The 27,987-nt window shown below is 36.3% G+C and overlaps 2 protein-coding genes across 7 annotated transcripts; one reads left to right on the forward strand and one right to left on the reverse strand.

Moving 5' to 3' along the window:
• The first annotated feature begins 9,089 nt into the window (after positions 1-9,089).
• Positions 9,090-11,721, forward strand: LOC140829014 (F-box protein CPR1-like). 3 transcript variants are annotated; one of them, XM_073191953.1, is made up of 4 exons: positions 9,090-9,315; positions 9,442-10,666; positions 10,978-11,060; positions 11,214-11,721. In XM_073191953.1, exons 2-3 carry the CDS (start codon positions 9,540-9,542, stop codon positions 11,015-11,017), a joined length of 1,167 nt encoding a protein of 388 aa, XP_073048054.1. In that variant the 5' UTR covers positions 9,090-9,315; positions 9,442-9,539; the 3' UTR covers positions 11,018-11,060; positions 11,214-11,721. The 3 variants fall into 3 exon arrangements, with proteins under 3 accessions (XP_073048054.1, XP_073048052.1, XP_073048053.1); XM_073191951.1 differs by having other exon boundaries at positions 9,090-10,666; XM_073191952.1 differs by having other exon boundaries at positions 9,090-10,666; positions 10,978-11,055.
• Positions 11,722-24,261: 12,540 nt separating this feature from the next.
• LOC140829015 (uncharacterized) lies at positions 24,262-27,391 on the reverse strand. Of its 4 annotated transcripts, none has more exons than XM_073191955.1 (9): positions 27,139-27,391; positions 26,944-27,037; positions 26,252-26,371; positions 26,106-26,154; positions 25,711-25,810; positions 25,529-25,590; positions 25,329-25,381; positions 25,043-25,181; positions 24,262-24,894 (listed from the first exon to the last, which is right to left on the reverse strand). In XM_073191955.1, the coding sequence occupies exons 1-8, from the start codon at positions 27,288-27,290 to the stop codon at positions 25,077-25,079; spliced, it is 735 nt and encodes a 244-aa protein (XP_073048056.1). In that variant the 5' UTR covers positions 27,291-27,391; the 3' UTR covers positions 24,262-24,894; positions 25,043-25,076. The 4 variants fall into 4 exon arrangements, with proteins under 4 accessions (XP_073048056.1, XP_073048057.1, XP_073048058.1 ...); XM_073191956.1 differs by having other exon boundaries at positions 24,265-24,731; XM_073191957.1 differs by having other exon boundaries at positions 24,266-24,717.
• Positions 27,392-27,987: the final 596 nt, after the last annotated feature.

Consider the following 27,987-nt stretch of genomic DNA (forward strand, 5'->3'; position numbering starts at 1 on the left):
GGCACGCGGAAAACTGCTTTTACTGTCACGTGTGTGAACAAGACATATACCCATTTATTTGGTATTTTTATTTATAATTTAATTTTAATTTCCTAAGGGAACCGAGCCCCCTTTATTTTTCAAATTAAATTGTATCTTTTAATTATTAATAAAATACAAGAAATTTTTTATTTTATTTTATATTCGAGACTATCACAACTTGTGGTTGTTGGATTTTTTAAGTTTTAGATGGAATTAATTAAGGTGAGGATGATTGAATGTAATTAATGAATAATTCAAATCTTTGATTCGAGAGTTAATTTCATTTAATTTTACCAAGAAAAATCCTGTATATTGTTGATCCGAAATAGTTTCGCTTTGCTTTGCTTTGTATTTTTTTTTTTTTATGACGATGAGATTTGTGGTCGCTATCTTTTGTTGTGCACGATTAAAGCATACTTATTTGTATATCTTTGTTTCTGCTAGTGGTCGACAAATGCCATAATTTAGTGCATTCACGAGCAGCATATTGTGAGTAATCAATGATCCACGTGAACGTTTTGTCTTTTTACAGAAAAAATAACAAGTTTATTAGAAAATTGATTTATAAGTTAATTATCAGAACATTTTATTAATCCATTCCTCAAACACCCACACAATGTGAAAGCCATGCATTTTGCCTCGCAAGCGTCATCACATTCCGAAAAGCGAGGAGTTCCGCCGGTAACACTGAACCTAGGTTGCGTATTCCACGAGCTGAGGCAGCACAAATATTGCCACGGTTGTCTCTAATCACTACCCACACACTGAATTTACCAGCTTGGTCCTGAAACCCGGCATCGACAACTAGCCTGAAGTGCCCCCTCTGGAGGTTTTGACCACTTCTTCAGCCTGGCACACTGATTAGTTGGATTTTGAGTTACAATAATATTGCAGAGATGAGCATGCGTCGAATGTAAACTGAATTCTTCATTATTATGTTGAGAGAGTCGAATAGTAGTCTGTACATTTCTTATTTATACTAGAGTAATCAATGAGTAAAATAACTGCTATCTAACAAACTCAAACTGATTAATAACCGAGTTAACTAACAATCTAACTGTTAGTCTAATATCCCCCTTCAAGATGGACTATAGATATCTTTGACAGACATCTTGGAGATCAAATGAGAGAGGGCTGTACGTGGAAGAGGTTTTGTGAACATGTCAGCAAGCTGGAGTTGTGTCCGGATTGGTAGAAGTTTAATTGTTCCTTCCTTGATTTTCTCACGTATAAAGTGGCAATCTATTTCAATGTGTTTTGCGCGTTCATGAAAGATGGGATTGTACGCGAGATGGATGGCCGATTGGTTATCACCAAATATAGTGACAGGAGCTGAAGTGGTGACTTGTAGGTCTTTAAGCAACTGAGTGAGCCATATGATTTCGCTTATTGTGGTGGCTAGTGCTCTGCATTCTGCCTCCGTTGAGGATCTGGAAATGGTCACTTGTTTCTTGGTTTTCCATGAAATTAAAGCATCTCCCAAGAACACACAGAATCCAGTGACAGATTTTCGTGTGTCAACACATGCTGCCCAATCCGCATCGGAAAAAGCCCGTAAGTGCATGGCAGAGGTGGCTGAGAAAAATATCCCTTGGCCAGGAGCGGACTTGAGATATCGTAGAACATGATGCACAGCCTTTAGGTGGGGAGTACGAGGTTGAGACACAAATTGACTCAATTTGTGGACTGCAAATGTGATGTCTGGTCTTGATAAGGTAAGATATAATAGACGTCCAATGATGCGTCTATATTGTGTGACGTCTTCAAGTAATTCCCCATCAGTGAGATTAAGTTGAATCCTGGGTTCCATAGGTACATACACCGGTTTGCAAGCAAGAAAACCAGTGTCTTCGAGTAGGTGTAACGTATAGTTGCGTTGTGATAGACATATGCCCTGTGTTGTCCGTGCTATTTCGAGGCCAAGAAAATATTTTAAGGGCCATAGATCTTTGAGTTTGAATTTGGATTGAAGGACAGTCTTTACTTCATGAATTAAACCAGGAGAAGGTCCGGCAATAATGATGTCGTCAACATATACTAGCAATGCTAAGAAAGAAGACCCCGATCCTTTGGTGAATAAGGTATGATCAGCATGGGATTGTACAAATCCAGATGCAAGGACTGCATTTGAAAATTTAGTGTACCATTGGCGAGAGGCTTGGCGTAAGCCATAGATAGATTTGTGTAGTTTGCACACAAGCTTTGAATTTGCTGAATCGGTTTGTACCTCAGGAATGAATCCAAGAGGTAGATCTATGTAAACATCTTCGAGGAGATCACCATTCAAGAAGGCATTGTTAACGTCCAATTGTGCAAGATGCCAAGTTTGGCTAGCAGCAAGTGTAAGTAAAACTTTGACAGTGGCTAGCTTGGCAACTGGGGAAAAAGTTTCAAAAAAATCAATACCTTCGCACTGGTTGTAGCCTTTCGCCACTAACCGAGCCTTATATCTATCAATCGAGCCATCAGATTTGTGTTTTATCTTGTATACCCATCGACAGCCTATGGCTTGCTTGTTGGAAGGAAGCGGAACCACCGACCATGTCTTGTTGGCTTCCATGGCATCGAGTTCAGCACTCATTGCATCCCGCCATGCATTGGACTTGACGGATTGATGAAAGAATTGAGGTTCCTCTTGAGTGGAAATATTAAGTACAAAATTTTTGTATGCTGAGGACAATGCTTGGTAAGACATGTGAGCCTCCAAAGGATACAAGACTGTAGAGGTTGGGTGTGATTGATGTTGCAGTAGTTGACAATGATAATGTCTTAAGTATGATGGTTGTTTGGTCACTCTCGAAGAAGTGCGAGTAGGTGCAATATGAGAGGGAATTTCTGGAGCGCTATTTTGAGCATCAGTGGCTGAAGGTGCAAGTGAATCAACGTCTGATGTCTCGTGTGGAACATCTACTGGAGCATTGTTGTTCAAACATTCAGTACTATCAACTCTTGCTGATGTGGGAATGACCAAGTTGGGAAATGGATCAATCATTTCTTCCTTAGGAGATATAGAGATAAATGGGAATATGGATTCATGGAAAACCACATCTCGTGATATAAATATTTCCTTGGTCTTAGTATCCAGTAATTTGTATGCTTTCATGTTTGGCGGGTATCCCAAAAAGACACATGCACGAGCTCTTGGAAGAAACTTGTCTCGGTGAGCTGATAAAGTGGAAGCAAACGCAAGACAACCGAATATACGAAACTGTGAATAATCCACACTTTTCTGATACAGCAACTCATAAGGAGACTTGTTGTGTGTCCAAGGAGAAGGTATGCGGTTTATCAAATAAGTTGCTGTCAAAATGCATTCGTTCCAGAAACGAATGGGTACATGGGATTGAAAGAACAAGGAACGAGCAACGTTAAGTAAGTGTTGGTGTTTCCTTTCGACTACAGAATTTTGTTGAGGAGTTTGCACACATGAAAACTGATGCAGAATTCCTTTTGTCTGTAACAACTTGGTGAAAGCAAATTCTTTAGCATTATCAGTACGAAAGGCCTTGAATTTCATTGTGAATTGCGTTTCAACCATTTGACAGAATCTAGACACTATACTCATCGCTTCAGACTTGTGTTGCAAGAGAAAAACCCATGTAAACCTTGTACAGTCGTCAACTAAAGTCAGAAAATATCTTTGATTATTATGTGTAGGAACACGATATGGACCCCAAATGTCACAATGTATGAGATCAAAAGACTTTGCAGACATATTGTGATGAGAAACAAATGGTAATTTTCTTTGTTTTGCTAATGGGCATATAGAACATGGTATATCAGGTACATCAATATCCTTGTAATGTAAATGAGACTTCAGAGTCTGCACGATCTTCATTGAAGGGTGCCCAAGACGACAATGCCAAACTTGTGAGCTAACTTGATTGACATGAACCTTTGAGTGTGAGTTATAGTTTTCCAGATTCTTGACTTCTAGAACATAGAGACCTTCTGTCCGATTACCCTTGCCAATCATCTTCTTGGTTGTCAAGTCCTGAATGGTAAAGGAATCACGATGAAAACTGATCACCACTTCTGTGTTGGCTATATAGGAGCTCAGGGACAGTAGATTAAATTTGAATTCGGGTATGTAAAGAACATCAGATAGAAGTAAAGATACCAATCTGACTTCACCACATAATTTAACATCAATGTACTCGTGATTGGGCAGAATGACACGTGAATTGTCTACTGTCTTAAGGGAAGTGAAAGAATTCATATTCGAGCAAATATGTCGAGATGCTCCCGAATCCACAATCCAACACGAAGGTGAATGTAACACATTAGGAATAGATATCGATAGACAAGTACCTGAACTGAAATGATCATGCGAACCTTCTTGCCGATCAAGCTTCTTGTCAGCAGCTGAGAGATGTTGAACAAACATAGCCATTAGTTGCTCCATCTGGTTTTTATCAAAATTCTGTAAGATATTTGAAGGAGAAGCACCAAGAACTTCTCGTGCTCCAGATGAAGGAATATGTCCTGATACTTGATTTATTGGGGCTGGTGAGCTTCTGTTCACATTTCTGGTTCGGTTCTTGTATCCGGGTGGATAGCCATGAATCTTATAACATGTTTCCACAGTGTGTCCAGGGACATTGCAAGAAGTGCAATAGGGCCTTCCTTTCTGAAATTTATTTCTTGCTCTGTTATTGTATTGAGATTGTTGTTGTTCCCCTTGGAGGGCAAATGCCAAGTCGTTTGTTAGTGTGTTGAAATTGGACTGACTCCCAATAGCCCTTGGTCGTTCTTCTTGTATGACTAAAGCAAAGATTCTGCTAATAGGTGGAAGTGGATCAAGTAGAAGAACTTGACTCCTAGTATGAGAGAATAAATCATTGAGACCCATTAGGAAAGTCATGGCATAGTCCATCTGAACATAATTTTCAATGTTCTTGACCCCACTACAGTTGCACTTACCACAATTGCAAACTGGTCGAAATTGGTTTAATTCTTCCCAAATGGCCTTAAGTTTAGTGAAGTAAATTCCAACCGGATCTTGATCTTGGCGCAAACTGATCAACTCTCTTCGTAGTTGAAATATTCTGGGAGCGTTGCTTTGTTGAAAACGATCTCTCAGATCTTTCCATATGTCTTCTGCCGACTCCGCGAACAGAACGCTTGCTGATATTTCCTTGGACACAGAATTTAGGAGCCAGGAAATTACGATGTTGTTGTTCCGTATCCACGCATTTGTCAAATTGAGATCATTCTCTGGTGGCTTGGGAATGGATCCATCAATGAACCCCAATTTGTTCTTAACCGAGAGTGCAATTGTGATTGCTCGACTCCATGACGGAAAATTTTCACCCGTGAGTTGCTGTGAGACCAGGAGCAGCCCTGGATTATCAGAATGATGAAGAAAATAGGGACTCGATTGGTCGTCAACAGCTGATCGCCCCATTTGCATATTCCACGCCGGGGGGTTTGTATTTGCCATGGATCCAGAATCCAATATTCAGAAGTTCCAATTGCAAAATTGAGAATGAAAAACACCGATCTGGAATTTACCGAGGAAATTAAGCTCACCTGATCGTAGCTTCGATGAGAGAATCACAAGCTCATCAATGGTGTGGAAATGCTCTGATACCATATTGCAGAGATGAGCATGCGTCGAATGTAAACTGAATTCTTCATTATTATGTTGAGAGAGTCGAATAGTAGTCTGTACATTTCTTATTTATATTAGAGTAATCAATGAGTAAACTAACTGTTATCTAACAAACTCAAACTGATTAATAACCGAGTTAACTAACAATCTAACCGTTAGTCTAATAAATAACAATACGAGCTATCCGGAACAAATCAAGCAAAGGAGAAACACATTCAATCTTAATCGAATGTTTCTGATGCTTTGAATTATGTTACAATCTTCAGATATATTTCCAAACTGCCCAAGCATACATAACAAATAGCTCAAAATCTGGTTTAGACAGATTGTCTCTCAAATAAAAACCGCAAAACATAAAGCACAACTTACAACATTTCTTCGAATGATACCCGAAATCAGAACGTTTCCATACATCTCGAACTTTGGGGCAGAAAAGAAGGCAATGGCTGATGTCTACCTAGTTTTGCCTGCTTAATGGAATATCAAGGTCCAAGGATATAATCTACTTCAAAGGAAGGAAATAACGCATGTACCTCGTCCTCTTTCCATGCTCGGGATGGAGAGATTAAATCTTTCACCATTGTCCTATTCAGATCTTTAAAAGTTAGGAAAGTTATTTGAATATTAAGTTTTTAATATTTGTCTTTGATATACTAACTTTATTTTTGTTTTCATTTGGTCTTATTTCGTCAAAATTCTGACGTTAAAATGAAAAATATTGATATGACATCGAAAATATAATGACGTGACATATAAAATTATTACTTGTCTGATACCACGTTAGTAATTTGACAAAAAAGACTAAAATTTAAAAGTTACCTCATATTAAAACTAGATTTTGAAATTAAATTTACCATTTTTAGAAATATGAAGGGTTTATTAGCCTATCAACATGTGCATGACAATAGACAAGCACTTATCATTCAAATAAGTTCAATTTTTCATGATATCTCTCAACGAAAAATTTAAAGAGGGAGTGGGGAGGCTGGCCTTCAGTGACGCATGAAATATGTAATTATGATTGCTAAGAAACTTGATTCGTCTTTGTCGAAATAAATTTTGAGTGTTTTAAACGAATAGACACTTGTTGGGAGAGCTTCTTCACTACATAGATCAGTGTTAGGGATGTCAATGGGTAGAGTATGGGTCGGATTTGATACATCCATCCCCATACCCATTTATTAAATTCATTCTCATACCTATCGGGTATTGAATTTCATCATCATCCTCATATCCATCGGATTATCGGATACTCGTACCCTACCCAAATACCCTATTATCATATACAATTGAATTTTTTCAAATTTAAATTATTTCAATGAAGTTATGAATATTTAAAAAATTATTTAAATGAACAATAAGAAAAATTATTATTGATAAAAATTTGCAAAGTAAACTTTATAGAAAAAATAACAAAATATTAAAAATAGTCTATATTAGTTGAACAATTTAAGAGCAGTAAAAACTTGAAACGTAAAAGTGAAATGGAAGAGAAAAGAAAAAATATCGATTTACTTGGATGTGAGAAAATGAATCTTTAATATAAATAAATATAATTACTATATATACATATATATATATATATATATATATATATATATATATATATTAATTTAAGTGTGTATTCGGGTCGGTCGTGGGTCGGATTATATCAAACCCGCCTCCATACCCGAACCCGAAAATCCCCATACCCGATTACCCAATTACTTAATCGGGTATAAAAATCCTCCATACCCTCTTCTATTCGGGTCGGGTATCGGATCCTCCAACGGGTTCGGAGGAAATTACCATCCCTAATCAGTGTTAAAAAAAAATTGAGGGAATTAATTAGAGTTGTTAAAATAGATAACATAGATCGACTCGTAACCTGTCACTACCCGTCATTTGACAGAGAGAGATGGGCATCTCGTCATTTGGGCATATTGAAATATTGTCAATCCAAATCCGCCAATTTGATGGGCCGGACCAACCTGCCAAATTTAAGTTATATTTGGTAGGTTGGGAGAGGTTGACCCGCACCCCATCATTTGACGAGAGCGATCAAGAAAATTATCAACTCAACCCACTTATTTGTCGATGTGGCCAGACTCATTTAACAATTTTAAAAACAATTAAAGGCCTAATTATGGCGCATTTGGTTTGAGCACCGTTGAAATTTGCAAGAGGCATAAAACTCGTTCGAATTAAATTAATATGCTAATAAATCTTGAAATTTTCAAATTTCAAGCTGAAAACACATTGAGTCGAGGAATATTTATCTGTAGTTTTTTTCCCTTCTTCACATAAATTAACCCAAATATCCTTAAACTCTCTTTATAGCCTTTTTTGACTTTATTTACAAAATGTTTTAAGCTACTAAGAAATATATTAAATTTTAACAATCATTTTTAAAAAAGTTTTAACAATTATTATTTTTTAATTTGGAGACATAAGTCAAGATATGGGTGTAGTGGGTCGTCCAAACAAATTTTAAATAGAAAATGATTTTTAAATTTAAATTATTTAAATAGAAACTTTAAAATATAAAAAGTACTTGTATAAAATAAAGTGAATAACAAGGACTATCAAGTAAGTTTGATTGCTACTACCTGGAAATTACCCGCGTTATTCTATTAAAATTAAGCTCCTTAAGTGTGATACGAGAGTCATTTTTTAATGTTACAAAAACTTGTGTGAGAGGGTCTCACGAGTCGTATTTTGTGAGACATGTATCTTATTTGAGTTATCTATAAAAAAAATATTAATTTTTATGCTAAGAGTATTATTTTTTTATTGTGAATATCGATATGGTTGATCTGTCTCACAAATAAAGATTCGTGAGATCGTATCACAAAATACCTACTCTTTTATGTTAGATTTTATTAAATTGATATGATTATAGTATTGTTATTTTTGAGCCAGGGAAACGTATCAAACTCGATATTCAATCTCAAATATAGTGAGTTTAGATACAAAAATTGTAACTTTAAAAACATTTAAATAAATCAATTTTTTAAAAATTGTTTTTCCCCTTAAAAAAGCAGAAATGGTTTTGAGTTTGGATAAGTTAAACATTGCTTTGGTTTTTATTTTTAAATAGAAGTAGAAACAGAATATCAGAACTCAGAAAATCTGATTTCTAAAAAACATTTTAATAAGTGTATTTTTTTAAACAGTTTTTGTAATCAAATAATATTATTTTTTAAAAAATCTGGTTGTACTTGTAACATAGCATGACTAATTCATAGTAAATAAGTTTTTTTATGAGATAATATCACGAAATTTTCGTGAGTCGGATCAATCTTCCACATATTTATAATAAAAAATAATATTTTTTGTCTCACCAAGTGGCTTCTGTAACACGGTTTCCTTTAGATAATTCAAGCAGTTAATTAACCTTACATTGAAGCAATTTAAAAGTTTGCGCGTGGGGACCATTTGTTTTGCTTCATATTCGCATTTGTTTGGTTAAATAATGGAATTTGCGCTACTTCGTAAACTGTAAGCCAATCTCTCTTCAGTCTTCTCCCACTTTGATCCCAACACTACCTCGTTGTTGTAATGCTAATTGCTACCAACCCAATACTGAAGCGCAAATCTCCATTAAATCCTCGATTTTTTTGTTTCAGAGAAACATTAAAGGCCGCGATTCTTGATCCGTTTTCGTGTCTAAATCCATGTGAAAGTTTCTTATGGAAATGGTAAGATTTTATCTTGCGCAGTCCCCTGTATTGCACTTTTTCCAGTCTTCCTGAATGAAAGAGAGAGATCTTTGAGTAAATCATTAAATTTTTTGAAGAAACTGTAATATATTTCGAAAAGTAAAGACAAGTTTCTCCAAAAGATGTAGTCAAAAAAAGCGCTTGCAAGAATCTTTTAACAGAGCTAGAACGGCTAACAAGCAGTAAGAAAATAGGAGCAAAAAATGTCAACTCTTCCGTTTGTTATAGTAGAAGACATCCTCTGCCGCCTCCCTGTGAAGTCCCTTAAGCGATTCCGTTGTGTTGCGAAATCGTGGTGTTTCTTGATAGACAGTGAATATTTTATAAAACTGCACTTGCGTCGATCTATGATTACGAGTTCCAATCGTAATCTGATTCTTGGCGGCCTAGGTCTGTATTCGGTCGATTTGGATTCTCTCGACAAGGCCCAAGTTATCAGACCCCCGTTTTACTACAAAAGTGTTGATATTATCACCAATTCTTGCAATGGTTTGGTGGTTGTGATGAGTCAGCCTCCGGTTTTATGGAACCCCTTTTCAAGAAACTACAAGATTTTGCCCGATTCTGTGGTTGAATACCCTACCGAGCTGGAATCTTACTCCAAGACTGCATATGGGTTTGGTTATGATTCAACAAACGATGATTATAAGGTTGTCAAAGTTGTGGAATTTAGGAATAAGATTAGTCATGCGTGGATGTGCTCTGAAACAAAGATCTACAGCACGAAATCGAATTCGTGGAAAAGGATAGAGGGCTTTCCTTATTCCCTCCCCTTCTTAAGGGGGCATTGGCGCGTGCATGTCAATGGGGCTTTGTATACGCTGGTGGAGGATCCTGAGCGCATACATTCGGGTGAATTTTTGAAAATAATGGCTTTCAGTGTGGAGACTGAGAAACATTTTGAAGAGCCGATGCCGCCCGGAATTCGGCTCAGGGATGTTGGTGTGAATTTGGATGTGATTGGAGGGTGTCTCTCTGTTGTGTGCTCTAGAATATCACAGGTGACAATTTGGGTAATGAAAGAGTATGGTGTGAAGGAATCATGGACTACTTTGCTATCAATCAAATCTCCCTTAATCGACCCTCATGATTTTATGAAGCCATTGGTGTATTCGAGGGACGGAAATAAGATTCTTTTGAATTGTGATGATAAAAGACTTGTTTTGTATGATTTAAGAAACAAAACTGTTGAAAATGTTATTGTAGATGGCTTGCCTTTTGTGTTCTATGCTGAGGTTTGTGTTGAGAGTCTTGTTTCTATTGATGCACCGGACGAAGTCAAGAAACATGGGCCGCGGAAAAAGACGACAAGAAGGAGCTCCAATAAAAGGTAAAAGTGGCTGAAATCATGAGCATCAGTCACTTGGCTTGGGATAGATGCCATTCACTCATGGATTTTGTATGCCCTTGGGAGTTTTTACATACTTAAATTATATATGTTTTCTCCCAACTTTAATTCGTTTATTTTATGGGTTACTTAGAGAAGTTTCTTCCATGTAGGTGGCATCCATGCCAAAGATGATCTGTGCTTTTCTGATATCAATGGTCGGAGAGCAATTTAAATTTCTTAGATCCTAGAAAATATGGCATTCAAATCATCAACTTTATTGGACCTGAATTTTACCTCTCCTCTTTTCTCAGTGATGATTTCTTGGCCGAAGGATTCAAGTTGGTGCTCTGAGAAAAAAATAAATAAACTGAGTGGATCGTGCAAAATAGGTAAGGTAACGATTTTCCTACATTACCTTCATCTTACTAGTTGTTTATAATTCTAGAAGAAGCTATGATGAAATCTCGTTTGAATGCCTTCTATTTTCTTCTAACGAGGAATTGATATTTTATTGAGATGGATGACAAGTGTTTGAATTTAACTGCAGGGTAGTCGAGGTGTCAAGGATATCTGGGAAGCTCGCTCTAATCTTCTGTCAAACACGAAATTGTTTGTGATACTTTCACATGCGAATACTGGTTGTTTGATGAGCTTCAAGGAACAATACAGGTAAACTCAAGCTAGTAGCACAGCAGGCTGTGTGGTGTAAGTCGTTGTGAACATTTTGAAAGGAAATGAGCTTTTTCACCTGAAGCCAGAGACTCTCTTGATTGGTATTATACTATACTTGATGCCTCACAGGCTACTACTCAAAGAAGTATACATGCAGCCAGCAAAAGCCGGCAACGACGAAGATTGGAGGTACCAAAATATATGCACGACCTTTTTTGAATCCTTGTTTAAGAATTGAATCCGATACCGTGCTCTAGATTTACTGTGGAATGACTCTCTGTTGTTATCTATGTACGTACATGGTGCGGAAGTTTGATTGTGCTCATAGGTTTGTTAGGGAATTACAAGTATATATAAATGATAATTTTATAATTTTAATTCAATGATTTGATTTATGTGGAATAAATAATGATTTGATCAATGTCGGATAAGTATTCAATAATAAAATTTCAACCAAACACTTGATTTGATTGAATTATTAATGATATCAAGCCAGCCAAAAAAAAAAGTGCAAATAAATAATGGATAAAAACTATTGATAAATCTTATGGACGTCAGATTTCGGTCCAAACCTAAGTGTTGCCTTGACCGCTTGGCCCATCCAATATGAGACATGTCTCATGCGAATATGATGTCCAAGATAAAAGCAAAGATGTGAGCGACCTAATCGCTCGAAACGAAATATATGAATATACAAATATATATGTACATGCATGAACATGGATTGACGATCATTGATCAACTGAAATCTCAAACTCAGCTAGTGCCAATATATGTAGTACACTCCTTTGTTGAATCAGTTAGTAGCTCCCGTACATGATAAGATCATGTACTTAAATGTCATTAATAATTGTAGCACGTTGCCCCGTAGAATCAGTTGGTTCCTCCCGATGCCCCGATCCTCCAAGAATAAGGCTATATCAAAAGATACCATGTTCAACATGTTATACAAAATGTATGGAATAAACAGAAAGGTATACTAAAACCAACGAACTAGTAGTATGAACAAAATAGTAGCACAATGCTTAAAATAAAGCAAACCGAGGCCTGTATGAAAATACAGTGTCCTTAAAACAGATTCGTCCCCTCCGGGATGTGCTTCGAGGATGAACTTGGACGTCTGTTTCCCAGGATACAACGGAACAACCAGCAGTGACTTAGCACGAGACACTACTACGACGAACTGAAAGCGTACCTTTACTTTATCACCGAGATTTAACGGAGGCAAATGAAAAGCTAACAAGATGAAATGCAAGAGAATACTTGAGAGAAAAGATTTTCATGTACTTGAATTGATGAAATGAGCACACTATTTATAAGCCCCCAAAAAGCATACCAAGAGTCATGCAAGATTAATTAACTCAATTAATCTTCCCATTAACTCAAGAATATGAAGAGCCACAAGTTTTCAAGTAACTCAAGAATGTGGAAAGTCAAAAGACATTCCACAATAATGAGCCACAACCAACTCAAGAATGTGGAGAACCAAAAGGCACTCCCACATTCATGACATATAATTTTTATTCAAATTTCCAACAATCCCCCACATGAATGAAAATTGATATAAATCTCGGTGACAAAGTTCTACAGTTGAATCCTGCATAGGATAGGTAGGTGTTATCCTTTGAACCTTTCCTCATGAAATATATTTGCTTTACTAGCTGACCAGTAGACATGATGTCCTTGAACTGTTCTGTCATTTATGTAAATTAAGATATATTTCACACAAGACTCTCCCTGATACTATTCAGTTCTCATGATTGTGTTCGTTTTGGCCATGAACACACGCCTGGTTCTGCGAGAGGGTCTAGAATTGAGCCTTGCAATTCCTTCGAAGCGGCCCCACTTCTCTCTCACATAGGTGATTCTATATTCTTCTCATCAGAATCATTAAAAGCCGTAAGCTTATCCTCAACATTCACTGTTTCATAAAAGGAATGGACTAGGGATAACCCCCACGGTGATTCTCCAAATTAATGCGATTAGGTTGTCCCATTGAACCTAGTTCTTGGGATCTCCAGTCAGCGTAGGTTGGGTTTTCCTTCGCACCAATTTATTCTATAGGCTTGAGCCCCATTCCCCTTGACATTTTCGCAACTAACTCTCTGTTTAACCCTTTGGTTAGCGGATCCGCTATATTATCCTTTGACTTTACATAGTCCACAGAGATAACTCCAGTTGAGAGTAGTTGTCTAATGGTATTATTTCTACGACGTATATGCCTAGACTTACCATTATACATATTATTTTGTGCCTTCCAATCGCAGATTGGCTATCACAATGTATGCATATAGCCGGCACAGGTTTTTCCCATCCTGGAACATCTTCTAAGAAGTGACGCAGCCATTCAGCCTCTTCACCACACTTGTCGAGAGCTATAAACTCAGATTCCATTGTGGATCTGGCTATTACAGTTTGTTTAGAAGATTTCCACGCAATTGCTGCACCTCCTAAAGTGAATATGAATCCACTTGTAGATTTTGAATCTTTCATATCAGATATCCAATTAGCATCACTGTATCCTTCAATAACAGCAGGATATCTTGTATAGTGCAGCCCATGATCACGAGTGTACCTTAAGTATCTTAGCAATCTGATAATTGATTTCCAGTGTTCAACTCCTGGATTACTCGTGAATCTACTCAATTTGCTTACTGCATAGGCTATGTCTGGTCTTGTACAACTCATTAGGTACATCAGACTTCCAATGACTCGAGAGTATTCTAATTGAGACATACTCTCACCTCGATTCTTTGATAGATGTTGACTGGTATCTATCGGGGTTCTAGCCAATGCAGAGTCATCGTTATTGAATTTCTCAAGTATTTTGTCAACATAATGTGACTGACTTAGGACTAGCCCTTCTGATGTTCTATGGATTTTAATTCCAAGGATTACATCGGCTAAGCCCAAATCTTTCATGTCAAATCTTGAATTCAATAACTTCTTGGTGGATTTGATCATCTTATCATTACTACCAATGATAAGTATGTCATCTACGTAAAGACATAAGATGACATATCCAAATTCAGTGTTATTTATGTATACACATTTGTCACATTCACTGAATTTAAATCCACTTTCTATCATGGCTTTATCAAATTTTTCGTGTCATTGCTTTGGTGCTTGTTTTAAGCCATACAGAGACTTCACCAGTTTACATACCTTATTTTCTTGCCCGGTCACAGAAAATCCCTCAGGTTGTTCAATGTAAATTTCTTCTTCTAAATCTCCATTTAGAAAAGCAGTATTTACGTCCATTTGGTGTACTTCAAGATTCCGGAAGGCGGCAATCGCAAGTATCACACGGATAGAGGTTATTCTCGATACAGGAGAATATGTGTCAAAGTAATCAAGCCCCTCACGTTGATGGTAACCTTTAATTACCAATCTGGATTTATACTTATCTATTGTTCCATCTGATTTCTTTTTTCTTTTGAAAACCCATTTACAGCCTAGTGGTTTGCTTCCCGGAGGAAGATTTACTAATTCCCACGTATGGTTTTGTAAAATGGATTCCATTTCGGAATTGATAGCCTCTTTCCATAGAGGTCCCTCAGATGAACTAATTGCTTCCTTGAAGCTTTGAGGTTCACTTTCCATTATGAAAGTGATGAAATCCGGACCAAAGGATTTCTCAGTCCTAGCTCTCTTGCTACGTCTAGGTTCAATGTCTTGATGAAGCTCTTGTTCTTCATCAATTGTTTCATATAATCTTTTGGATGAACTTGGTTCTTCCTTAGATTTGCATGGAAACATGTGTTCAAAGAACGAAGCATTTCTTGATTCCATTATTGTATTCTTGTGAATATCAAGTATTTGAGATTCGTGTACAAGAAAACGATAAGCGCTACTGTTTTGAGCATATCCAATGAAAATGCAATCTACAGTTTTTGGTCATATCTTTACCTTCTTTGGAGTGGGTACTGCTACCTTGGCAAGGCACCCCCACACTCGCAAGTATTGGTAAGAAGGACTTCTACCTTTCCATAACTCGTATGGGCTTTTATCTAGCTTCTTTCGGGGCACCTTATTTAAAAGGTAATTTGCTGTTAGAACAGCTTCCCCCCACATGTTCTGTGGTAAACCAGAACTTAATAGCAACGCATTCATCATTTCTTTCAATGTGCGATTCTTTCTCTCTGCAATGCCATTTTGCTGAGGAGAATAAGGTGCAGTTCTTTCGTGTTTAATACCGTGTTGAGCACAAAACTCAGCAAATGGTGATTCATATTCACCTCCACGATCACTTCTTAGCACCTTAATTTTCTTGCTAAGTTGGTTTTCAACTTCACTCTTATATTGGACAAATTTGTCAATAGCTTCATCCTTACTTTTAAGGAGATACACATAACAAAATTTTGTGCTATCGTCAACAAAAGTAATGAAGTATTTATTTCCACCACGAGTTTGTACACCTTTTAAATCACATACATCACTGTGAATTAAATCAAGCGGTTCACTATTTCTTTCAATAGTTCGAAAAGATGATCTTGTTAGTTTTGCCTCAACACACGTTTCACATTTGTGTTGTTTATCAATTTGGAATGCAGGAATGCTTTTCATGTTAATTAGTCTACGAATTGTATCGTAATTAACGTGTCCAAGTCTACCATGCCATAAACAAGAAGACTCAAGCAAGTAAGCAAAAGTATTAACTTTATTCATCACGGGCTTAATAGCCATTACATTTAGTTTGAATAAACCATTACAAACATAACCTTTGCCAACAAACATTCCACTCTTTGACAAAACCACCTTATCTGACTCGAAGACAATGCGGAAACCATGCTTGTTAAGAAGCGACCCGGACACCAAGTTCTTGCGAATGTCCGGTACATACAGCACATTGTTTAGAGTCAGTTCTTTTCCATATGTCATCTTCAGAACAACTTTCCCTTGACCCTTGATTTCAGAAGTGGCGGAATTTCCCATGAACAGCTTTTCCCCATTCTCAGATTCCTCAAGAGTAGCAAACATCTCCTTGTCGGAGCAAACATGGCGAGTGGCACCAGTGTCGATCCACCACTCCCTGGTGTTCGAACCCACCAGATTAACCTCTGATATTACAGCACAGAGACTCATGTTCGAAACCTCATGAGCAATGTTCTCTACCACATTCGCCTCTCGGTTTCTCTTCGGCTTCTTACATTCAGATGCCTTGTGACCCATACCATCACAGTTGTAGCATTTTCCGGAGAACTTTTTCTTTGACACGCCTCCTTTGGGTCCTATGTTCAACCTTTTGCTGGAGGAGGAAAATGTTCTCTTTTTCGAGCTTTGGCCATGCTCAACAACATTTGCCTTAGCGACAACAGGAGAAAATAATCGTCTTTCCGAACTCTTGTTGTCTTCCTCGATGCGAAGTCGAACAATGAACTCTTCAACATTCATCTCCTTTCGCTTGTGCTTCAAGTAGTTCTTGAAATCCTTCCAAGCTGGTGGTAGCTTCTCAACAATAGCAGCCACTTGGAATGATTCACTCAAAGTCATCCCCTCACCGTGAATCTCGTGAAGAATCACTTGTAGTTCTTGAACTTGACTGATGACCGGCTTTGAATCCACCATTTTGAAGTCCAGAAAGCGACCAACAAGAAACTTCTTGGCCCCGACATCCTCGGTTTTGTACTTTCTGTCAAGGGATTCCCACAGCTCTTTAGCCGTTTTCTTTTCGCAAAACACGTTGTAGAGCGAATCTGCTAATCCGTTTAGTACATAGTTTCGGCACAAGAAATCAGAATGATTCCATGCCTCAACCGCACTAACAGATTCAACATCTCCCTCACCCTCGTTGAGTTTAGGAGCATCCTCCGTGAGGAATCTAGCCAGGTTCAGCATCGTCAAGTAAAACAGCATCTTCTGCTGCCACCTTTTGAAGTCCACACCAGTAAACTTCTCGGGTTTTTCACCGTGACTTGGTGGAACAGCAACCGCAGCAGCACGTGGGGTACCATGAGGGACAACTTGAGGAGGGACAACATGAACAGTTTCCCTTTGCACGTTAGTTTCAGTAGCCATATCTGAAACAAAACTCGTAATAAGTAATCTGTTTTAAGATTGTTATACAAAATGTATGGAATAAACAGAAAGGTATACTAAAACCAACGAACTAGTAGTATGAACAAAATAGTAGCACAATGCTTAAAATAAAGCAAACCGAGGCCTGTATGAAAATACAGTGTCCTTAAAACAGATTCGTCCCCTCCGGGATGTGCTTCGAAGATGAACTTGGACGTCTGTTTCCCAGGATACAACGGAACAACCAGCAGTGACTTAGCACGAGACACTACTACGACGAACTGAAAGCGTACCTTTACTTTATCACCGAGATTTAACGGAGGCAAATGAAAAGCTAACAAGATGAAATGCAAGAGAATACTTGAGAGAAAAGATTTTCATGTACTTGAATTGATGAAATGAACACACTATTTATAAGCCCCCAAAAAGCATACCAAGAGTCATGCAAGATTAATTAACTCAATTAATCTTCCCATTAACTCAAGAATATGAAGAGCCACAAGTTTTCAAGTAACTCAAGAATGTGGAAAGTCAAAAGACATTCCACAATAATGAGCCACAACCAACTCAAGAATGTGGAGAACCAAAAGACACTCCCACATTCATGACATATAATTTTTATTCAAATTTCCAACACAACATAATATGCGATGCCACATATATAACATGACAATATAAATATGCATCAGATGACAATTAATATAGGGCAAAAAACTTGTGTGAGATGGTCTCACGGGTCGTATTTGTGAGACGGATCTCTTATTTGGGTCATCCATGAAAAAGTATTACTTTTTATACTAAGAGTATTATCACCTACACATGCTTATAGCTTTCATCTATTATTCCCTGATTACAACTAAGGCTATGAGATCATACATTCGTTTGTCGAAATCCCTCTGGGGATGATCGCTTTGCCACTCGATCTTTGATTTACCGACTATTCCAAGAGCATTTCGCCAGCTGCCCGAGCTTTCCAAAATGGCTAGAAATGCCTAGAAAACTATCAAGACTCGAGAGAGATTAAACTTGGTGTACTTGGAAATAAATCTCGCATGACCTATTTATAGGTGGAGTTTGGAATCTCGACTACGTGTCATTTTTCGCTTTGACACTTCATCGGACAAGTGAGATCGGAAGCTTCAGTCCGGACCGTGTTACTTTGTTTAATAAAAATCCAAAAAAATAATATATTATGAATTTGATTTTTCTGTTACGATTTGATAGAAATACAAATCACATGTGGACCACAAAATCAATATGATATCTGGATTCATTAATCCATGCTATCTGTCATCACATTCCATCAGAGTGTACCGGACAACTTTGATTGAAGGCGGCTTCGGTTGAGTTTAAGTTCCGCTCGTTAAAAGTCTTTGTTTATATATTTTAGATTGTAATTGCGATCTCTACAAAAAAGTAATTTTAAGAATTATTTTTAACACATTTGCAAAGAAAAAAAATCTAAGAATCATCCAAAAAAGTTGCAAACACAAACAAATATGATCTATAAGAAGTATATGGACTCAAATTCAATGGAAAACTCTGCACTCTTAACTCAAATTTAACTTAAACCACAAGATATTTATATGATAAAAGCCCAATACAACTCATAAGATATACTCATTCCACATGATTTTGGCTTCAGAAACACCAATACAAGAACCCTTTCAATATTATTAATATCAAGCCACAATCATACAAACAAAAGTACAGACAAACAAATAGACACCAGATCACTCCGACTCTGGTACACAGCTTACAGATCCCAAAAGAACTCGAACACTGCATAACCTTCTTTACTCACTCCTCGCTTTCCTTAGCTGGAACTTTTTCAACCACCGCCGGTTCGGCCTCTTCCGGTGCTGGAGCCGCTGGTTCTTCGGTGGTGGCTTCTTCTGTTTGAGTCTCTTCGACAGCAGCAGGCTCTTCTGAGACCTCCACCTCAGTGGCTTCTACTTCTGGCTTTGGTTCCTCTGCAGGCTCTTCTGCATCAACTACCTCAGCTGGTTCTTCTGTCGGGTCTTCCTCGGGCTCGTTTTCTGGTGGTAATACTTCCACCTCTTCAGCCGCTACTGGCTCTTCCAGAACAGGTGGCGTGATCTCCACCTCCTCCACATTTTCTGGGACGGTTTTCTCTACTGTCTCTGCCACTGGTGTTGGAAATGTTACCTACGATTTACAAACGTTTATCATCTCCCAAGGTTGTTAAATTGCACAGTTATTCTATATTTTGATAAGCCCATCCAAGAATCGGGTTGGCGTGAGTGAGATGTGTGGACTTAATTTGAAGTGAAGCTCGATTTTTTAAACACATAAAATTTTAGTTCTTTTTTATAATTAATCCGGGAACAGATCAAACAGCGATCGTTCTTGAAATATAGTGGAAAATAAAGGAAATCAAACATAAAGATGTATATATACTTCGATCTAGCAAGCCATCAAATCTTGATTGGTGATATATATATGATCAAACACTCGTACTTCAAGATTATCATGCAGATCAAATATATTCATGCAATAATTAGTTTGATACATCGCTTAGTGTCACAAGATGCAAACTTTATCATCCCAAACTCCATATATCCATCCACTAATCAAGATCTGAAAGTTTCAAAATATAGAAGTTTAATAACTTTCAAGAACTTGATCAAGCTAGAAACCATATATAATAATGGTTACCTCAGCTGTGGCCATTGTGTTTTGGGAAATGAGAGAGAACTAAATGAAGAAGAGAGTAGTGAAAGTGAGGTGAAAACTAGAGAAAAAAGAAAGAGAAATACAAGTGATGTTTTGTAAAGGGGTGAAGAGAAATGATCATTTGTAGGGCTATTTATAGGGAAGAAAAACCATTAGTGTGAAAATAATAAATAAATGGGGCACAAAGTTTGGAAGCGATGAACATCATTAGCGGAGAAGATCAGGGATGTAAAGTTTAGGTGGACCAAGCCGAGCGTTGCTCACTAATTTGGACAAAATATTCATTCAATTTACGTGTAATGCGTAAAAATTTGATTTTTTCAAATACTTCTTTAAATCACAAAAAAATTTCTACTAGACAGTCTCACCGATCAACATATGAAAAGTGTTACTAGTTAGGTTAAAAATATTATTTTTCATTGCATGTATGAATCAGATATAAATCAGATATATATATATATTTTTTAAATATTTTCATATATGATATAAATTACATGTGATCCCTTTCATGTCTTCAAGTTCTTGAGGTCTCTATGTCAATAAATGTCTGGTTGTAGATGGTTAAATTGACTATCCATCGTCTCTATATTTTTCATATAATGTGTACAATTTGTGATCATTTGGCCTCCACCATGTGTCTTTGCCTGTTCAAAAACCCTTTATTTTTTTGATTCAATTCATCCAAATTGAAGAGTATTCTCGAATGCTCTCTTTTCTCTCTATTTTTTTTTTCCTTTTCAATTTGGATGAATTGAATCAAAAAAAAGAAAGGGTTTTAGAACAGGCAAAGACACATGGTGGAGGCCAAATTTTTTCTGCCTATGGTTCTTTTCTTGATGGCCTGTTCTGTACTGCTGTTGAAGGCAGGAGCAAGTGGCGACTACTCTTTCATCACACTTCCATATGTGGTGCCGATTTTATATCAACATTAAAAGTACTTCAAGTCCTAATGACTTATTCTTCTTTATCCACGTTATTTACATGTTATTGTATTAAAAAAAAATTATATCAATAACATCGAAAAATAGCAGTCGTAGGTTTCATCTTATACAAAAAATAAACAATCATAAAATTACATCACGTTCTATGTTACGACGAAATTAGATATATATGATTTGATATCAGTAAGGTTATACATTCTTATATGACATAATATTCATTTTCTAAGATCCATATATAACTCAAATATAAAAATAATTAAATAATCTGAAATACCAAAAGTAAATATTATTAAATACTAACTATTTGAAAATTAAAATCATAAGAGAGACCAGACCAACCACCCCATCTGTATATTAAATTCAAAAAACTCTATATATCATTTTGGAAAAATATTGAGAATGGAACAATATGTGTTACACAAAAACTCTTGTGAGACGATCTCATAGATCAATTTCGTGAGTCGAATATTTTATTTAAGTCATCCAAAAAAATTACTTTTTATGCTAAGAATATTACTTTTTATTATGAATATCGATAAGATTGACTCATCTCACAGATAAATATTAATGAGACCGTCTCACAAAAAACCTACCATGTGAATTAACTCACTGTTGATTCACGTGGCATCCCAAAACGCATCTTCCATTCAAAACTGGAATCACCATCTTGCTGGATATTGAATCCAGGCGGGGCCCATATTAGATGCTTTCACTCGTGAAATGGGGCCCATTTACATAGGCCACGCTGGATCTTACTCATCACCGCTGGACCAGCAATTCTGTCCTATTTATTTATTATTATTATTTCTTTTGGATTCTTTTGAGTAATAAATAGTTGTGAGTGACATTTTATAATGTGAATAATTGCATAACCAACAAACATATCGTTATTGTAATCACTTCATATACTAAATTTACTTCAATCTTTCTGTTCAAAAAAATTAATAATATAAAATTTTGAATGAATTTTATCCAGGGCAGAACACCTAAAGTTTGTAAAAAAATTCATAATATAAAAATTTTGAATGAATTTTATCCAGGGCGGAGCCAGGAATCTGACGTTACCCGAACTAGAATTTTAAACTCTAACATCCTTTAATATTTTAAATTGATCTACCCGGGCTAATATCAAATTTAATTTTGTAAAAAAATTTGGATCATCCGAGCTAAAGCCCGAGTACAGTAACATGGTTTCAAACTCACTGATCGTTTGCACCCAAATTTACGTAACTAATTCTATAAGACAAAGTGTCGTAATTGATATGACCTCGAACGCCACACTTAGATTTACACGATGGATCAAAAAATGACCTTCTCCCGGGGTTAATTGCGCAAAGCCGTGATAAGTTGAACTTGAGTTATATATATATATATATATATATATATATATATGACGAGAAATTATGCATTTTCATGCAGAGGAAGAAGGTTTTTGATTGAAGGGTTTGTTTAGGCAGTAGAGGGAATCCCGACCAAGGTGGGGTCGATATTTCCGTGGACCATTAGGAAAAAGACACGTGTGATAGTAAAGAAGCAAAACCATCCACTCGTACCGTGTTCTTTCAATTTCAGTGTGTGTGTATTATGGACGGTCTGACGTGCCAAGATTGAGTTTGTTATCTACAATATTAATATTTAGATTAAGACCTCGGCAGACTAGATTTATAGTCTTCATATTAATTGGTGTATATAAATAAATTTTATTTGAAAATTTTAGAAATCACGTTAAAATAAAACTTTATAATACTTTTATGTTATGAATGATTTAATAATCTAAATATTAAAAAATAAAGATGAAGAAATATTTTATTATGATAGTTAGATGATATATGTATTTACTAAAAATATATTTTTATGATGTATTTTATTAAATAAAATGTAATATTATTCTAATTTGAGAAGGATATCTTTGAGAAGGATATCTTTGGAATATTATTAATTTTCCGCCAGTTTTATGTTTATCAATATTACTCCGATTATGGTTTATTAAAATTTATTATTGCATGCTAGAAAGAGTAGGTATCTTATGAGATGATCTCATGAATCTTTATCTGTGAGATAGGTCAATCCTACCGATATTCACAATAAAAAATAATAATCTTAGCATAAAAAATAATATTTTTCATGGATGGACCAAGAAGAGATTAGTCTTACAAAGTACAATCCGTGAGACCGTTCCACACAAGTTTTTATCTGCTAAAAATTATATAATGTAGGCATTCCGTGTAAGACGCTACGTATCCTCAAGTCTCAATTAACCAACATAGCAGTATAAATATTCATTCTTAAATGAATGATTGAATTATATTTCAAGAGTTGTTTATGGTTGTACAGTTGTTTTTTCACGTTATTCATATATATTGTATCACGTGAAAAAAAATGAGTCGTGATGGATCGATTACCCAAGTTACACATATCCACTTTCTAATTATTTATCTTTTTATAGTTATTTTTTTCTTTATTATTTATTTATTTTTAAATGGGTACGGTGAAATGTAAATATTTGCGGACTATACATGGGATAATTATTTACTATAAAGCTACGTTAAAAAAAATGATTGAAGTAGATAAAGATAAAATAATATTATGTTCGTTATGATTTTTAAGAATGAAATAAATAATAATTTTTTGATGAATTGACAAAATTGCCCTTCCAGTTTTGTGGCAATGGTCGGCGATGACGGTGGTTGGCCGGACGGAATCGGCGGCGACGGCAGGCCGACGATCGGCCGAAAGGAGGAGGGGCTGGTCGGCGGTGGCTGCGATTGACGGCGGTGGTCGGCGTCGGCGACGGCGGAGGCGACGGTCGGCGGTGGTCGGTGTCGGAGGCGGTCGGCGACGAGCGGACGACGGCGTGGTCGGGAGGCGGTCGGTGTAGGGAAGTGGTGGTGAGTTTGGATTTAGGAGAAAGGTAAAATTGAAAAAATAAGATTGATTAAGAGTGAGATAAATAATCATATGGGATGAGGAGTGACACCTAATATAACCTAATCATTTAGGAGGGATAGACTTGATTAAATAATCACCCCTACTAAACATATGATTAGGTATGTTAAAAAAAATAAACCCACCTAATCATCCCTACCAAACGCCCCCTGAATGATTCTACAAATATTCATATTAAAAAGTTGAAGTTAAAACCAAGTCAAGGTGAGACCTGATAGTTTTTTTTTATTTACATCGAGTGAAGCTCCGTGCATTTTTGAAATCACTACAAGTACGACAAGCATGCATCATTTTGTCGGGGCAGAGACAATTAGCAAAAGGCAATTCTTTAAATCAGACTTTTAAGAATTTGTCTTAAAAACAAATTACCCTCTTAACGTAACTTTTACCTCAAAGAAGGCAATTCTTCGGATCAGACTGGAGTATGAAAATTTACTAGAAAAAGAGTAGCTTAAAACCAAAATATTAGCTTCAAGAAACAGTGATAGAATCAAATTGGTGTAACTAAGAATCTAGGCTGATTTTCGTGAAAGATCCATAATTCGAGGGACAATATAGGAGTCCAAGGTTGTCACAATCTGGTGAGACCATTCTTTTCATCTCAAAAATATTTCAAGGGATTGAAAATGACCTTATACCCGTGGTCTACCATCCAAGTGTAGAAGATACGTGGCATTCGTATTCACCTATCTCATTAATTCTTAACATGCGTATTTTGATAGCACCAATTAGCTTAATTGTAGGCAAAGAACACTTTCTTTCACTTCAGCTCGTTTACTGCTTCCATGCTACTATGTTATTATACAATACGAAACAATTCACTTTTAAGAGAAGGAATGGTGTTGATCACTAATGTCGAAAGAAATAATCATTCACAAGGCCTGCCTCACCCCAAGCTTAATCTTAAAATGTATGGTTGGATCGGGGCGGTATAAAAAGGCTCTTAATCTTGATCTGATGAACGCGATTAAGTAATTAATAAAACATAACAATAGAAGGGAACACATGCAATAAGATTTTGGCAGTTTAGATGCTTAAAAAATTTAATCAACTCGCAGCAGCTGCACCAACTAAATTAAAAGCTGCAACAAAGCAATACTACCTGTTCGTAACGCAAAGCCTAATCTAATTCTTTCTCAGCTGACGAGCTTCTTCAAAACAGCTTCTGCTCGTTGCTCAAATTTTGGTAGGGCCCATTCATGCTGAACAATGTTTAAGTTTTCTTTCTCTGCACCCAAACTCTGAGCCAATACGCAAAAATAATAAATCAAAGATACAATTGTATGCATGTACATTGACTAAGATAATCACATTAATTTATGGTGATCACTGTATTAAGCTACATGAAAAAAATTGGAGAACAACCAGACAGAAAATTAAAGGTGTACCCTTGTGGGATCGAATCCACTCATTTGCATCCTACGTTGTGTATCATCAGTTGCTGATCAAAATCAAATACTTGTGTTAATTCACCATCATACCCAAAGAAAACGTAGAACCGGCCACAAACAATTTTTACATTACAGAGAAGTAAGCAACAAAAAGCAGCATGAAAATTAGAATGAATTAAAGTTCAAGAAAAACTGACCATTATCTTCTCCCAGTATAAGACTGAAGAGACCTCTAAGCCCGAATAGGTTGAGAAAATACCTGGAAGCATGAAAATTTAAATATCAGATCCGCTAAGCAGCGTAAGAATCTAGAGCACCAGCTGGCTACAGTCTGTGTTTCGTAGGTGAAATGAAAGATCATTGCAAGTTAAAGGGATACCAGGAACGACCGCTAACATAGCTGACATCAACAGAGCTCAAGTCTATACCATTTTGCAGCATTGCCCTGAATCTTTGTGTTAATGGAAAAGGAATCTTTGCTGTGAAACAAGACATGCCATTACTTATGTTAGTAATAGGCATGACAAGATGAGAAAAAGAACATGCTAGTCGATGTCACGTGAAATTAGTTTTTTTTTTTATTTCTTGAAACCACAAGAAAATTAATCTTATTATTAGAAGTTTTAAAACAATTGAATCCAAATATTCTAAATAGAAAAATGGAGCACATAAAGCTTACAGTCGGAGTTAAAGCACGAAACGAAAGAAAATGTACAATTTTGCAAGATTCAATTAAGTGAAAAGGGAAAAAGAAAATAAAAAGAGAAAGCCAACCTGCCACAAATCCGGAGAAAAAAAAATTAACCCATGCAAAAGTAAGTGTCTGTTAATATGACCATAGATACAGTAAGAAAGACAGATCTCGCCACCTAGAAATTGACAGACTTCAGATAGAAGTATGTAGGAAGTAGGAACCAAACCTGTGGTATAAACATTGAAAGATTTTTCTTCATCATATCCATTGCCATATTTGGATCAGAAAACATCTGAGCCTGCGGATTCTGAGCTTGACCCTTAGGCACGCGTAATAATCCATTATCCTGCGATGCAAATCATATTTTTACCCTCCAAAAAATTAAATAAATAAACACAACCCATTGCCATCTAGCAATAAGATTTCTTCCTACGAACTGAACTCTCGTAAACAAAAGTACTGCAGTGGCGGTTTACATACAAAACATCTAGGCCTCGCTCCTTCCCCGCAAACAATTTTTTGCTTGGGGGAGGTTTAAACTGTAAGAAAGCAACCAGGAAACCGTTTTTTTGGCATCTCATCTAAAAACAAAAGTTTTCTCGGGTATTCGTTTTTTTATCACAATTAAACTGGTCATTTAGCATAGAATCATAATAGACATTTCAATGTACTATTGGTGTATTCCTTGAATTTTAAGGAAGGGCAACTTCTAGTTCCCATCCTATTAACTTGTTTTCAAATGATTATATGAATGCTTATTTCTTACCATAATCTATATTAAAAAAAAAAAATCTTTTCAGTTTATTTCTTAAATAAACGAGACCAGTGAAGGAAGCATAAAGGCGATACTTTGATGACAGCAAAACAGCAAAAATCAACACAAAGACAGTTCCCAAGTCAAAATTCTTAGTTCCTCACCTCGTTGCTGAAATAAAACCTGCGAGCACGAAACGATTTCGCGGGAATAAAATTCGCTGCTGCCTTAAGGTTCCTTGCCCTGATTATCACTTGCCTGATGATACAAACCAAAACAAAGAGCTGATAAATCTAAATTCACCACACACTGTTATCTATCTAACCGTGAAATAATCAAATGAATTCAAGCAATAGTACCCTTCTTTGACCATTTTGATGTCTGGAACTTGATCGCAACGCATCATCTTTGAGGCGAAGTAACGGAGGATCCCCGTGAGGACCATAACTACTGATAGTGGTATCAATACCCAATTTCTGATCGCCGTGTCCAGAACCAAATCTTCCGCCATTGATTCTCACTTTCAGATCTGTAGCCCAACTAGTAGGAGTCGCAATAGAACTAGGAGTCACGATTGAACTAACTGGGCTTATTGGTCGGTTAAAAAACGGGCTCAAGAAAATGGCTGGTTTTTTCCCAAATTGGGTCGGACTACTAAATCCATGGCATAGAATGTTCCACTTGAATGGATGGATTTGTAACCTCAATTTTAAATTTATTTATTTCAATTTATTTTTGTTTACTTGAATGGACAAAATTGTAGTTAGTATCATAATAAATAGTAGATCTTTTGTGAGTCGATCTCACGAATCTTTATCTGTGAGATGAGTCAACCCTATCGATAATCACAATAAAAAGTAATATTTTTTGCATAAAAATTAATATTTTTTCATTGATGACCCAAATAAGAGATATATCTCACAAAATATGATCTGTGAGACCGTCTCACGCAAGTTTTTGCCAATAACAATTGTTGTGGACTTCAAATTCTTTCTCAAATCAAATCATTATCTTCAAATCAAATTCATCCGTCCAAACGTAAGTTAACCAGAATTCACGATATCTTTTCTTTTTTTTAATAGAATCATGTTATCTTTCTTTAAAAAAAATCATTTAAAAAATCTGTACTTGTATTTATGGATGAAAATTTAGACAAGTAAAACTATATGTTAAACAATTAGGTGATTGCTAGATCTTTTGTTCATTAT

Source organism: Primulina eburnea, chromosome 4 (assembly GCF_022965805.1).
Source record: "Primulina eburnea isolate SZY01 chromosome 4, ASM2296580v1, whole genome shotgun sequence".
Classification (NCBI taxonomy): Eukaryota; Viridiplantae; Streptophyta; class Magnoliopsida; order Lamiales; family Gesneriaceae; genus Primulina; species Primulina eburnea.